This window comes from Haplochromis burtoni, unplaced genomic scaffold (assembly GCF_018398535.1).
Source record: "Haplochromis burtoni strain Fernald_Lab_line unplaced genomic scaffold, NCSU_Asbu1 Contig_116, whole genome shotgun sequence".
Lineage (NCBI taxonomy): Eukaryota > Metazoa > Chordata > Actinopteri > Cichliformes > Cichlidae > Haplochromis > Haplochromis burtoni.
Window position 1 is genome coordinate 751,361 of NW_024582477.1, and position 14,736 is coordinate 766,096.

The 14,736-nt window shown below is 42.8% G+C and overlaps 2 protein-coding genes across 5 annotated transcripts in view; both read right to left on the reverse strand.

Annotated features, from left to right (window-relative positions):
- igf2bp3 (insulin-like growth factor 2 mRNA binding protein 3) overlaps positions 1-14,736 on the reverse strand; it is an 18,371-nt gene continuing 3,635 nt past the window's right edge. The window contains exons 1-14 of one of the 4 annotated variants that reach the window (XM_042223631.1): positions 7,488-7,690; positions 7,347-7,398; positions 7,088-7,151; positions 6,131-6,409; positions 5,877-6,011; positions 5,391-5,513; positions 5,128-5,263; positions 3,178-3,309; positions 2,925-2,993; positions 1,810-1,932; positions 1,603-1,677; positions 1,267-1,398; positions 1,067-1,180; positions 1-766 (exon numbers count right to left, since the gene is read on the reverse strand). In XM_042223631.1, the coding sequence (XP_042079565.1) occupies positions 647-766; positions 1,067-1,180; positions 1,267-1,398; positions 1,603-1,677; positions 1,810-1,932; positions 2,925-2,993; positions 3,178-3,309; positions 5,128-5,263; positions 5,391-5,513; positions 5,877-6,011; positions 6,131-6,409; positions 7,088-7,151; positions 7,347-7,398; positions 7,488-7,505 (1,572 nt within the window). In that variant the 5' untranslated portion in view covers positions 7,506-7,690 and the 3' untranslated portion in view covers positions 1-646. Of the gene's footprint in view, positions 767-1,066; positions 1,181-1,266; positions 1,399-1,602; positions 1,678-1,809; positions 1,933-2,924; positions 2,994-3,177; positions 3,310-5,127; positions 5,264-5,390; positions 5,514-5,876; positions 6,012-6,130; positions 6,410-7,087; positions 7,152-7,346; positions 7,399-7,487; positions 7,691-10,766; positions 10,816-14,736 lie in introns of those variants that run through there. The other 3 variants (XM_042223630.1, XM_005928602.3, XM_005928603.3) reach the window with 3 other exon arrangements.
- tra2a (transformer 2 alpha homolog) overlaps positions 11,943-14,736 on the reverse strand; it is a 19,240-nt gene continuing 16,446 nt past the window's right edge. The window contains exon 10 of the transcript XR_006054726.1: positions 11,943-11,985. The gene's annotated coding sequence lies outside the window, so the exon portion shown is untranslated. The remainder of the gene's footprint in view (positions 11,986-14,736) is intronic.

The window sequence follows — 14,736 nt, forward strand, 5'->3', positions numbered from 1 at the left end:
CCACCCCCCCTCCCCACGCCCCCTCCCCAAATAAATCTTTCAGGTGGTCCAAACAGGACCTTGATAGCAATGCCTTTTTCCATTCCAGAGAAAACTCATAAGAAAGCTTCACCAACCAATTAAACATCAAGAAAAAAAAAATATATATATAGACCAGGTGTTCACTAAATCTGAAGTCAACCAAAACATCTTGTCATGTTTAAAGTACAACACCAAAGCGGTGATAGGAGGGGGCGGGGGTCCTTATTTCTTTGTGTTTCTAGTGTAAAAAGAAAACAAAAAAATACAAGTTTAAACACATCCTTTGGGGGATGAGTAGAGCGGTTGAGGGGTGTGCACTTGTGAGGGCAGGTGACGACGGTAGGAGCCCTCAGGAGTACATTCTCGCAGAGATGCAGAGAGGCGGAGTGGGTGGAACTTTTAGAGGCGCAGGGTCTCTTTCTTTTTTTCTTAAATCAGCTACGCAGTCCCAAGTAAGACGAGGGGAGGATGTTTGGTTGGGCTCCAACAACCTTTAACCCCTGAGATGAGCATTAGGACCCACTGCCGTCATCGTCTTCTCCCCTTCCTGGACTCTGCTGCATCTGTCCTTCTGTCGAGTCTTCTTGCAAGATTCGGTCACCGTTCCTCCAGGTCCGCTGGATGTTTATTTCCTGCGTGGCATTGGAGGTTGGGGTCCAGATGTAGGCTTAAGCTGCTGCTGCTGTTGTTGCTGCTGCTGCCTCCTCACCTGGGCTAGGATCTCCTGAATCTTCCTCTGGGCCAGCTAGGTGACAAGAGGAACAAGTGTTAAGCTAAAACTGCCGAGCAAAGCATAAAATGAAGTGTACAAGGATGCCACGCAATCTGCCCTGAGAATGCTGACCTCCTGTGCAAAATGTTAGACAAATAGCCAAATTTAGTTGTGTTTTTTTAATCAATTTTGGAAGCATCTCAGCGTGCATAACGTTGTTCTTGTTATAAATGGAAATTAACTGTATGGCTACAGTGAAAGGCAAAGAATATATAGCAGTTTATTCAGTGTCAGAAAAACATGCCCAGAGCACTTTTCTTTTATGCAACTCACCTGGCATGCAAAGAAGTGTCCGCTGATCTTGACTATAACCTGGTCGTTCTCGTCAGGCGTCTGGTCCCGGGGCACCACCACTTCTGCACAGGTCAAGTTCTGCAGTTCGTTTACCTGCACACACAGATCAAAATTAACTCAAAACATTAGGGCAAAAATATAAACTGAATATAATTCGGGCATGAAAGAATCTAGATTACCGTTTTCCCGCCCTTCCCAATAACTCGTCCAGCAGCAAAGGCGGGAACCTTGATATGCGCCTCCAGCTTCACCTCTTCCTTAGGTCCAAAGAAATTCTCTTCTTTTAACTTGCCAAAGATTCGACACTGAGCCTGCAGTCAGATGTGTTCAAGCACAGGTTAATCCTACCGAATTAGGTAAAAACTTCTTTCAGAAATACTTCTGCTCCACTAACACGCGAATAAATAAAATCAAGATAAATGCAAACTTCCGCTATGATTAAATAAAGTGACATCTTAATTTTTAATCTTAGCATGAGAGTTTAATGCATTTATTTGGCTGTGCACGTGCAACACCTTAAACTGAGCCTCTGGTGGTCCGACAATGATGACCATCCTCTGCTTCGCATCCATTCCTTCTGCAGGGGCGATCTGAAAGAGGTCATTAAGAAAAAGAAACTTCACTTATGCTCCAGTTCCCATCAAATGAAAAACGGGAAGACTGCAAGCATCAAAATGTTATCATTGACATTCAGAGTCTCTACCCTCCTGTCAATCACTCACCTTGATTGAGGCTCCGGCAAAGTGTGACAGTTGTTTGATGTGTTGACCCTGTTTTCCAATGATGGCGCCCACTGCAAGTGCAGGAATGAACAGGTGAACAGTCTCCGATTCTGGGTGTCCCTGCTGGATATAAACAGCTTAGTACTACTGCGACTAGGAGAAGATCGCACGCACAGACCTCCCCCCCCAGAACATTTGCTCAACTTTCAAACACCAACGCGCAAATGCCAACAGTCGATCTTGTGGAAGCTGTTAAACTCATTAAGTGTCATCGGCGCTTACACCCTCTGCTTGAAATCACTGGTTGATCAGAAGAGGCATGTTTGCCCCCGCAGCAGTAAACGCAGATGCTACCGTTATTGTCCAGTGGGGTTCCTGCTCATTACTGATCAGCATGTTCCCAAAATCGTTGGGTGTTTTTGGGAACGTGCTGCATGCTCAGATTGGTGTTAAAACATTTGGCAAACAGTTGCACACCGATTCTGTTTACAGAAGCTATAGTCCGAGTTGGCTGCATGCAAAGGTTTACCGTTAGATGGAACTTGTTAATTTTTGCTAAGGAAAAAAAAATAATCTCAAGTGGACAGTAATGTTTAAATAAGCTATTACACTATGGAGCCTTAATGCAAACTGGACCAGGAAATCACCAGTCTCTAGTGCGGCTGACTCAAGATCTGAAAGGGAGGTGGTTGCACTGTCTCCCCCCCCCCAAACAAAAAAAGGAACAAAAAACAGAAGTAGTAGTACTTGTTGGTTTTGGAGCGAGTGCAATTTTCCAGTCCATGTGCCAGCTGAGGGCACACTAACAAGTTGCTTTGGCAGGCTACAAAATGTGGAGAAGGGCTGTTGATGCAGAGGATGAACTTGCCGTTCAAACCTTCACCTTCCCTGACAACTCAAATGTCATTTAGCAGAAACAATCTCCTGAAACTGATCAGAGAAAGACAGCCTCCCTATTCACTTCACAAACACACTAGGAGCTGCCTAAATGTCACAAGAGGACAAACTGGATGCAACCCCCCTAAAAAAATAAATAAAAATAAATGAACTCAAAACAAAACCCCACAGCAAGCAGCCACAAGCCGTGCAAAGCACTTTGGGGATGGGCAACTTACAGCAAGGGACTGGCTACTCGCTGACAGCATAGGAGCCCAAAATGGCCCTTCACCCCCATAAGGACTGCACTAAAGGGGAAAAAACAAACATGATACCGAGTGGCTAAAGACAAAGTCTCTACTCTAACAGATTTCACCAACCTGACCCAAGGAACCAGCACACCAAGCGTAACAATTAAACATGGGCTGCCCTGGATTTGTGTAATGTAGTGTATGCAGTAAGCGCATATCTGCAAGAGTGTCTCTCACTTACTCCAAATGATGAGCATCCACTATGGGCTCCGGGAGGTGTGATATTGGACATGGAGGGACCCATGCCTGTTGCTGTAGTGGGGAACAAACCTAAAGCATTCAGATTCAAGCCTGGAATCAAGTTGGATTGGAGCTGCAAAGAAAGGACAGCTCTGTTAGCAATTCACATCACCACCACATGGATTATCTAACCAACACTGCTATCACACATGATCTCTGGACAAAGGGAAAATACACCCCCCCCAGGAAAGAAAAAAAAACCCCTCAAGCTTTAAGTTTAATTTCTCACAGCAGGAAACTGTCTCCTTTAGATATGCCTGCACTACTGGAAATGCTCCTTGCAGCCTGGAGGCAGCACACTTCACGCCCACTCACTAGCTGAAAGATGCACTGGACAATTAACCACGCTACATCACAGAATTTCTACTACTGAAGTGGACAAGTAAAGACTTCCAACGACAGCTGCCATCAAATCATATTCGTGTCTGCACATGCACCACTTTCGGTAAAGAAAACTTAAAAAAAAACAACCTGACAATTTTCTGAATTAAACATCAACTCCCGAAGCAAAAAACAGCTCGACTTCAGCTGGGACTTTTGCAAACCCTGGACAAGCAAAATGAATCAAATTGTGAGCCTGAAGCATATTTTCTAGGACAGTCAGAAAATCTCAAATGAGGCATTGTCCACTTGGTAAACAACCGCACAGTGCAGCTTCTCAAGCTTTTTTCACATTCCTTGTAAACTCAGTTTCAACAGCTAAGAAGGAAGACTAATGGTACAGTCCCTCGCCACAATTTTATGGCGTTTTCCCCTCCCCAATTTTGATGGAAAATATATAAATAAAGGCCAAGGAAAGATATGAAGGGGGAAAAAAGAAAATCAGTTTAAGTGTGCTAAAAGATTGACTTCACTTATTGGTATTATTTTGATATAGCTCAGTCTTCATGTACAGAGCTTAACTGGAATAAATGTATAATTAATGATCATAGAAGGCAACTTTACACGCAGATTTAAAAAACAAAAAAAAAACAAAAAGAAAATCACAGCAGTGCAAGAATCACCTGTGATTTAAAACCTGCTGGCGAAGGCTCAAAATATCAAGTGCGTTTTCCCATTTGATTGCCATGACCCATTAGTTTACATTTACATGACCTGCACCTCTTCCCAGTTACGTTGACGGTTTGTTTTTCATGAATGGTTTAAATGTGTAACGTTTGAATCGTGAGATGGGATTTCCTCCTCTTCCTTTCAGAAAAAGGGAGGTCCAGCTGATCCCATGCTAAAAGGAAGCAGTGATGCACCTTTCCTTAGCCTTCAAGGGAATTTCCTGGAGCTGTTATGATTTCCACAGACACATTGGGGGTTAGTGAGCTCTGCTAGGAAACTAAGCAAAATTTCCTCTTCACCCACAGGAGTAGCCCAAAAAAAAAAAAACAAAAAAAAAAACAAAACAATAAATAAATAAATAAAAAGTATTCCTTTCTACTGATTTCACAATACCTGACATGTGGAAGTGTCTTTTGTATTGAAGACTTAATACATAAATAATAAAACACTAAAAATGTACACGTATCTTTACAAGAAAACTGAGGATGAAAGAGTGCCATTACACCATGGTAGTTTCAGATCACTCCCGTACATGTAAACGTCACTGTTCCAGTTCCTTGGCAGATTAATTTGTTATCTGATTTCTTGATTTTATGTAAACCCTAATCACAGAAAGTATCCTGGTGACTCTAAGACCTGCCAGAAAATCCCCACCTCCCCCACCCGGGCCTGTTTACTGGCCATGTCTGGCCAGTGTACTTGAAAGCCAAGAACATTAACAGACCATCTACGTCACTTTTAAAGAAACCAGTCACATTTATATTTACTGGAACAAAGTTACTTCAGATTTCCCCTTTGAAAAAGCGATTCATTCAAATTTTAATTTTTTTAAATTGCTTACGTTCATAGCAGCCATGTCACTCTCATAGGATTCCCTGATCTTCTTCATCACTTCCTCCTCAGCTTTTGCACATGCCTCAATGGAGCCCTTTACTGTGATGGTCCGTTCTGGGTTGTACAGGGTTAGGTCCTGAAGACTGGACAGAATAAAGGTTGGAGGTGCATTAGAACTTATTGTTCTAAGCGTGGTGTAATTTTATAAACCAACCTCACAGACTGCAAACTGTCAATAGGTAGAGTTTCAATGAACTCTTTGCAACTTACGGTGAGATTGTGATCTTGGTCCCCGTTTCCTGCTCAATTTTCTTCAGGTTGCGTCCTTCTTTACCTATTAATCTTCCCACAAAGCTGTTGTGTGCAAGGATCTTTAGTGGGATCTCCTCAGTACTGTGGGAAAAAGGGGTTGCGAAGTCAAATGAAAAACAAAATCTGATACAATCAGTTCTATTACTTTTCCTACATGCTGCAAACAGACAGGGCTGATATATTTTTAAGCAAAGCCAAGATATGACGTCTGAACTCGTAAGAAGTTAAAAATGGGAGCCATTATAGGGGCGTGGAAAGCTGTTTTTATGAAGCAGCTTTGATACGATTTGTCAAAGTGATTTATTTATAAAATTATAAATAACAGCATCACAGTTTGCAGTTATACCCTCATTTTAGTTCAGTGTCACAGTAGATTCAGCCAAAGGTTAATAGGTGACAAAACTGAACTAAGGTACACATTTACTTATTTTGTTATAAACTCACAACTTTGTGTCAAGGGCTTCCTTCTGCATGATGTCCATGATGGTTTTGCAAGCGTTCGAACAGCCTTCAGGGGTTGAGTGAATAGTGATGGGTTTCTCTGCAGCACCTGCATTCTCTTTTCTGTGGATGTCAATCCTGACACAAAGAAAAGGCGCTCATCATATCGCTGCTCAACGGCCAGCAGTGCAGAAAAGGAAAGGAGGACACCGCTGACGTGCGATGCCGAGTATAATTCCTGACCTCCGTGTACGTACTTTGAGTGGGTCTGTTTGGTGATGTTGCGGATAGTTGCGCCCTCCTTGCCAATGATCGCCCCTACAAACTGCGTGGGAACCAGCATGCGTAGCGGGATGTCTGACTGCACTTTAGGCCGGGCGCCCAAACCCGGAGAGCCAGACCGAGGGGGTCCGCGGGCATTAAAGCCTCTCCGGCCCCCTGCTGGAGGACCCTCTGGTGCCGCCGTCTCATCAGGGATGTAGGACACTTTCAAGGTATAGTTTTCCATCATAGATCCATTCAGCTTCTCCATTGCCCTGAAAAGAATTAAAGATGTTGGCATGTTAACCTCTCGATTGCTACCGAACGTTTAATTTAAGAGCAAAAGGCTTGCAGACATGGAGTAAAAAAAAAAAAAAAAAAAAAAAAAAAAAAAACACTACACAAAGCTTCAAGTTTGACTCTTCATTAATTGAAGAAACCAAAAAGCAGGTAGGGACATTTAAACAAAGAGGCTTTAATGCAAATTATTTGTGTCTTAAGAACAAGGTCCAAACTCAACATTCCCAGCAGGTACTGGGGATCTGGCCAAACGCCACCTTACAGTCATCCTGTCAGCACTCACTCCTCATTAGCCTCAAGGATTTAGATTTTTAATGAACTGATCAATTATTCCAAGAGACTCTTCCAACCACTTGCAGAGTAGTATGATACATGTACACCAGGGGGCACCAGATGGCCAATTTAACCCCCTCCATCTCCAACACACACACACACACACACACACACAGCCCCAGTTATCATTGCATGTCAAATTAAACTAGACTGGGTGTTGGAAGGAGGAAATCAGGTGCACTGTAAGAACACTTTACAGAGGAACTTGATGTGGTGTCAAACACAGTGGGGGGGGGGGAAGCTTGAGCAGATTCATGTCAGAGGCATCAAGACCGATGAGATAGAGGTTAATGACGTGAATACTGTGTGTGCGTACTCACAGCCTCGCCTGGTCCTTGGTAGCATACCGAACATTGACAACTGCAGTCTCTGTATCAGTGTTTACTGTGAGAATACACAAAGTCAGCACACATCCAACAATGACTGAAAGTTGACCAACCTGGGTTACTCTAAAATTTCATTAGGAAGCTAATAAAGCATTTACTTGAAAACAATTGTACAGTAAGGAAGGATTTGGAAAAACTGATTTCATTGCAGGGTGTGTCTTGTAACACGAGGCTTAATCAACAGCATATTTACCTTGTTCACAGCTCTGTACTGCACCATACTGAGCAAGCATACCATCCAAAACCTGAGGGGAGAGGGAAGAAAAAAAAATAAAATAAAATGAATAAATAAAAAATGAGTACATTGTGTCTAAAGGATTTGATCTGAACCCACTGGTGAACAGAAGATCATCCAGAAGAACAGGCCTAGCCCACTGCCAGGACATACTCCACCAATTCTGGACCCAAGTTCAAAGATGAGTTACACTGATAAATTCGCTGCTTCTTGTAAAAGCTTGTCAACTCAAATTATGACACTCCCTGTGGGAAGCTGGTGCCTTTCATTCTTTATTTTTTACTTGATTTTTTTTTATTTTTTTTAGATAAAACAGAAGAAACATTTTAAATAGAAAATCTTAGAAACGCTGTAAAAGGCAGACAAAAGCATAAATTGCATAATGAAGGACTTGTTTGTGGGATTTATTTGAACAGTGGCAAATGCACCAGATTAAGATCATCAGCATGTTGAATCCACACATAGAAGAGGCGCGTTGGGAGAAACCTTAGCATATGCACATAACAGAAAACCCCACCAAGCTAGCAATCCGCTCAAATCACGAGACCACGGGACTTCGTTTCACAGATGTGATCAAATGTGAGAGAGAGGAGGAGGAGGGGGGAGCGAGCCGGCTCCCATCTGAGCTAAGACCTCCACCATGCTTGAACCCATGGCCACACCCTCAGGAGCTCAACCCCACTTTCTAGCCAACAGGACCGCATCCCCGTCTGTCCCACCTCGCACCCCAACCCTACCAACCCACCAACCAGACTGCCTCCCGCCTCTCTGCCATCTCCACTCTCCATCATTGGCTGCTCCAGCACCGATACGAGTTCCCTGAAGCTAGGAGTTACTGACTGCTGGCTGGCTACTCTGCCTGTCCATCTACAGAGTCTGGCCAATGGGAATCCAGGCCATTCAGGAAAGGGTGGGGTACATTCCAGCAGGAAACAGCAGCAGCTGGGGGAGGGGTGTGAGTTCATGCTACACATTCTGTGAATCAGCGCACATGGAAGGGAAGGGGAAACAGTCCAGGCCCACCCACTCACTCACTACAGCTCGTGAACACGCTGCTACTCTCGCCACCATTCTCTAGCTGGAAGGTTTTTACACACACAAAATATGACCCGTTTGTCTTATCTACCTGATAAGATACAAACAAGGCCTTTGCATCAAAAGACCTCTTTCTATTCAGTTCCTCCATTCTTCTAAATCACCTCCCCCCTCGCTTTTGAGGGGAGAGGAATCTCCATGTCACCTTTAGAGAAAGCTGCCTCGCTACATAGTAAGAACATGGGTGTATCTGGAGCTGGAGTTAAGGAACATGCGTAGGCAAAGCGAGCCCACCATTACTTACACAAAATACAAAACCCTGAGCGTGTCCGTAGCCATTTGATCATACTGACTGAAGCAGGCTGAAATCTAAAGTCATGCATTAACCTTTACACTCTTGTAGTTCAGAACAGTGTGGAACAATTATGCAATTGAACATGAGAATTCTCTTGTTTGGCTTCCATGGTCTTTACAAAGCAGAATTTTTTATTATTCCTTTTTTTTTTTAAAATATAAATTGCGGTGCAAGCACACGCCAAGACAGTTAAACCTCTGCAGTGGAGGTGATGTAGCTGGGGGGAGGGAGTCACGTAAAGCCGTGTTAAAGCTGCCACATTCCACATGCAAGTGCGTAATTTTGACTTTAGATAAATTGCAAAATTTTAAATCTTTTTTTTTTTTTTTTTTTAAATCACTGCCAAAGTTCAAAAATTTGCAATTTAAGCTCACATAAAAAAAAAAAAAAAAAAAAGTTTTAGGTGTGCCCAACAGATTAGTGTGTAAGAACGTGGAGCAGACACCAGTTTTTGTTTTGTTTTTTTAAATGCAGGGGGGGAGAAACAAAAAAGAAAAAAAAAAAAAAAGGTGCTACGCATGACACACACATGACTGTTGCTCAACACAGACCATTTCTTTCCCCTACTAATCAGGCAACGGCCTTGAAGTCCTGACCATGTCAAAGCTCAACATTTCTATTGGTATTCATCCCACCCCCCCCATTTCACGTGTAGCTTTTGTGCAAATTAATTACGTCAGCTTAGTTTAAACCTGTCAGAATACTCACTTCTTAACCTCATGAACTTATACATCTGAGAACAATTTTGTAAAATTTAAAAATCAGTTTTGTGAAGAATTTACAGAAGAGAAAATTTGTTGGGGGGTTTTTTTGGAAGGGGGGTGTCTAATATATCAAGGTACACTATGAAACTCAAAAATCAAGTCAAATAATACACCCTGTTAAATACTACTTTATGTAGCAGCTGTCATTTTGGAGCTGAATAGCAAACACCAAGTCTTGAACTGTTATTTCAGACAATGCTTAAAATACAGGTTTTTTTTTTTTTTTACAGTTTAATGCAACAGCGTAATAAGCCTCAAATTGTGCATTGCGTAAAATGTGTCCAGCAAATTAAGATCCACCTCACTTCCATGTGAGCTTGCACCGCTAACCATCTCACAAACCTGACAAAAGCATTACAGATGTATCTGTTGCAGTGGTCTGCATACAATTGAGCAAGGGCTGATTTTATTTAGCCACCTTTCTCAATGTCAGGTACTGATACCTGTAGCAAATAATAAAACTACCAATACCCACATGCATTGTATGTTTTAGACAAAGAAAAATTCACAAGTATCAAACAAGTAAAATGACAATTTAAAGGAAAAAAATAATGCACTGCCATACACTAAAGGAGGACTTAAAGCCAGGCCAACCCCTGGGTTGCATGAATCTTTCACAACCCTTCAGACAACACTGATTTATTTTTAATTCATTTCCACTTTTTTGTGCAAGAACACACATTGAAAGTGAAAGCCTCATCACACACACAAACAAGCCCATGTGATCAGTGGTGAAGGACACCATGGCAAAACAATCAACTCACGTTTCCCCATTTAAAAACATCAGCATGCAGCTTTTTTGTTTTACAAGTCTCTGCGAGCAGCAAACGCATGTAGATCCAGTGCTACAAACATACTCCTGCCTGAGCCCGTCAGCATCATCTGGAGAGTCTACCCTCATTAAATCTTTTTTTCCCCTAAAAAGCCAAAACACCACAACACTCAAAGGTAGTGAAAATTTAATAAAAACAAATTAAAATCTCTAATCCCGACTGTCAACTGCCTAGTGACATTAGTAAGAGTCCCGCACCCTCCTTACCCACCGATACCGGTCAGTATGTTGCACTAAGCTACAGCAGCCAAAGTCAAACTAATCATCAAGTGCATGCTCAATTGAAACCCAAAAGGAGGCAAGGTAACTCCAGAGGCCACTAAATGAGAGCCCAGTTGGGCTGCCCCATGGTGCCCCGCCCTGGAAGCGGTTAGCAGCCTGTTAGCACTCACCTCCCACTGCATGTGAGGCGGGATGTTCCTGATCTGCAGCTTACAGCTCCTGGAGAGAGAACAAGAGGGAAAGAGGGTGAGGGGTGAATGGATAAAGAAAGTGAAGGTAGATGGGACAAAAGATGGAAGAGAAAGCAACAGCTAGTTAATAAGTGACAATACCAAGGATAATACAGAAGAGGTTTGTGTTTTGTTTTGGGGTTTGTTTTAAAAAACAAAAAACCAAACAACAAACAAACAAAGGACTTATTTCTCAGTTAGATGGACACTGACAGAAGGTCTTTAATTCCACTCTAAACTCAGGTGTACTGAAACAGCCTGCATGAAATAGAGAGGGGAAAAAAAAAAAAAAAAAAAAAGTGGGGTAGTTTAGTTTCGAGTTTCCCAAAATTCAAATTAATGTAACACACGCACACAATCACATACACCACGCCCTTCTCCCAAATTACCAGCTGTGTTACAGAGAGCAAAGAGTGACAAGGGGAAGAAGGGGACAAGAGGGGGGGAAAAAACAAGTAAAATCCAACAGATGGTGGTAGTAGTAAGATGCATCACGAAGAAGCTGGGGGGGGGGGGGGGGGGGGGGCGGAGAAAAGAAAACACTGAGAATAATGTATTAAAATGTTTCGTCTACGCAACCTGACTCTAGCATGCATCCTATAGTGCAGAATCATGAGATTTTAACAACTTCAAGTCTCAGACCCATTTGTTTTTTTTTTTGGTTGTCCCCCCCCCCCCCCATCTCTCCTTACATCACACTACATAGGAGGAGTAAAAAAATAAAAAAAAAAAAAAAAGGCGCTTGTTCAGAGTGTGCATGCAGAAGACGCAAATGAAGACAAACAGTTGAGTTTAGCATTGTTGCATAGGAAGGAATAATTGAGACAGAATTATTGCTTATGGCTCCCACTTTCATTATGTTTACAGCTGCATAAGTGTAGTGGTTATGTGTGGAGGTCATGCAGACAGTAGGCCTTCTGAATCAGTTACTCTAAGTTTCATAAGGGTCTGTCTGCATGTTGTGTAAAAATGTGAGAAAAGTACAAGCCACTCCAAAGTCCACTGCCTGTTGACACACACCTAAAGAAAAGGCGTACATATGGCTTGGAGCTGAGGCGCGCGCGCACACACACACACGAGACGTGGAATGAAACCTTGACCCCAGACCAGTTCCACATCGCCTTTACATGCGCATTATACACACACACACACACACACACTTCCGTGCAGTCAGTTTAGCGTTACGTGCACATTTTTGCCCCTTGTGTAAAGTCTAGAATTTCACTACATATTTTCACCCCCTTTGTGTCCCTGAGCGCCTCTGGATCTACATGTACAGGGCAGATTTTTTTTTCTTTTCTTCTAAAAAGACCATTAACAGTGTGGTAGTTTGCACAAGATGGCACCTTTCAACATGCAGCATTGATGAACTCCCCTTTTACACAGTGAACTTAATTTTTAAGATCAAGATTGACTACACAAATTTGAAACTTCCATACATGAATGTGCGCACACTAAAAATTGTACTGCATGTGTACAATAAGGCAGCGGTCCCCAACCCCCGGGCCTCGGACCGGTACCGTGAGTCGTTTGGTACCGGGCCGCGAGAGTTGAGGCTCAGGTGTGAAATGTATGGTTTTCAGGGTTTTTATCGGTTTTCAGCGTTATTTTGTTATCGTTTTTATCGTTAACTCGGTTTTCCTGGGTCTTTTCACGTGTGTTATGAATAAATCTTTTTTTCGGTACCAGTTTTATTTTGTTGTATTTATCCGCGACACCTTAAAGGCCGGTCCGTGAAAATATTGTCGGGCATAAACCGGTCCGTGGCGCAAAAAAGGTTGGAGACCGCTGCAATAAGGGCCATAAAGCTGAAATTACTCAACTTAGCCACTAGGACTACAGTCACACTTATAGGGGTACAATATATTTAGTACCACGCATTAAAGAAACTACTTAACTCTAAATGGGCAAATTGTAAAGAAAACTTCCCAAATAACTCCCACCAGGAATTTCAGCCCTTTCCGGCCCACTGTGCCATTCCTGGCTGATCTTGCAGCATCTCCCCACACATTTGGTATGCTCTGCATTGCGGTGGGAACGCCATGCGAAATGTGCAAATGCACAAAGCACTTCCAGTTGGATTAACCTATACCCACCCACCCACACACAAGAAGTCAGCCAGGGTATGTGGTGGGGTGGGGGGGTGTGGGTGGTATACATTCCCCAGTCCCAGTCTTTGATTTGGGGAGGGGTGGGTGTGTGTGAGGCTGTGTGAGTGGGGTGTGGTATTGGGGGGGGGATAGCCCAGTTTCAAGCAAGGGTAACAAGGGCCCTCTCTGCCCCGTGGGGGTGGGGCCCCGTTGCCATGGACACGGACAAGTCCACTGACAGGAACATGTAGAGCAGGGTTAAAAGTGGGAGGGGGAGGAAAGGAGGGAGGGCCAAGAGTGACTAGGGTTGGCTCGTCATGTGATGACCAGGAGGAGGCCGAGCACCTTATTTACTTTCAAACGGACCAACATTCTACACATTCGTCCCCATTCTTGGAGCCCAGCTGAGACCTGTGGCCTCCTGATGGGAGACCGTGCATACAGGTGGTTTCAATAGACACGTATACACAAGCATGCAAATGTATACTACAACAGCGTTCATAAGTTGAGCAGAATAATGCTACATGATACCTGTAGTCATCTCCATTTCTTTTCCTCACTCATCCCCCCCCATAATGAAGCACTGTACGTCAACACCATTGTTGACAGAGAGAAACACACGAGGTCTGTGCTCAACGCCCATCCACAGCCACTGCTTATTCAGAAGGCAGAGGTTCTGAATGACTGAACTCCACATAGTCTGGTTTCCACTGCCCTCACAGGTCTTATGTGCATGCAAACCATGAACCCAATAAACTACATTAATGCATTTGGATATATTGAAATTCTTGGCAGTTCCAGAGTTGAACAGTTAGAGCTTGCCATATGCGAAAAGCCATTACGCACCGATGTCTTTACCTCCAGATCTTACAGAACAGGTTTAAGAACAAGCTATAAGTGCAATGCCAGTCTGATTTGAGTCTAGACTGAGGGAGAGTTAGCATTTGCCTGCAGTCCAAGTAAAACAAGGGGCCACATTCATAATTCTCTGGCACCCCAACTCATCTTTTTCTTTTTTTTTTTGGAGGGGGGGTGCAGGTGGGGCCCCACGCTGACCCTGTGACCGAGAATTCTTACACTAGGAGTGATTTCTATAAGCAACCATGAGAAGTTTGAGTACTGTCTCAATTTAATTTACAATTTAAACCCAGCTTTAGAAACAAAAACACCAGGACTAAAATGTTACTAAAGAACTGAGTTTAAAGGAAGTTGTGTACATTTAAACATGCGTGTTTGATGTCGGTCTTCCTCTCAAATACACATACCCACGCATACATGCGTGGGGCCACCACCCCCTTACAACCATGCCATTTTCTTTCTTCCAGTACATGTGACATATGTGCACGTGGGAATGGGCAAGTTGCATTTTTTTACGTTGTTGAAAAAAAATAAAAAAATAAAAATATCCAAGTAGAGAGTAGAATTCAACCCTATACACCACCTCAATTTGGGTTTACCTGTGGTGCAATTGCATTATAGGAGATTTTTAAAACCATTTATTTATTAGGTTTTTTTGTTTGTTTTTTTTATGTATACATACACAAATACATGAAAATATGAAACTAGGTCAGAGCTTTACACAACTGAATTTTTAAGCTGAAGAAAAATTACAGGCTTTCCACAGAACAATCGTATAAAGGAGATATTGGCGAGAATAAGTGAATGTTATCTTTAAAATGGCGGATTTTTTTTGCTTCAAAAGACTTTAACACATTTTTTTTTTTTAGGAAAAGGTCACGCAACGTAAAAAGCAAACGTTCATAAATTAACTCAAAGTTAAATAACCAAAAGCGCCGTGTATGTGCAGAAAATGAGTTTCC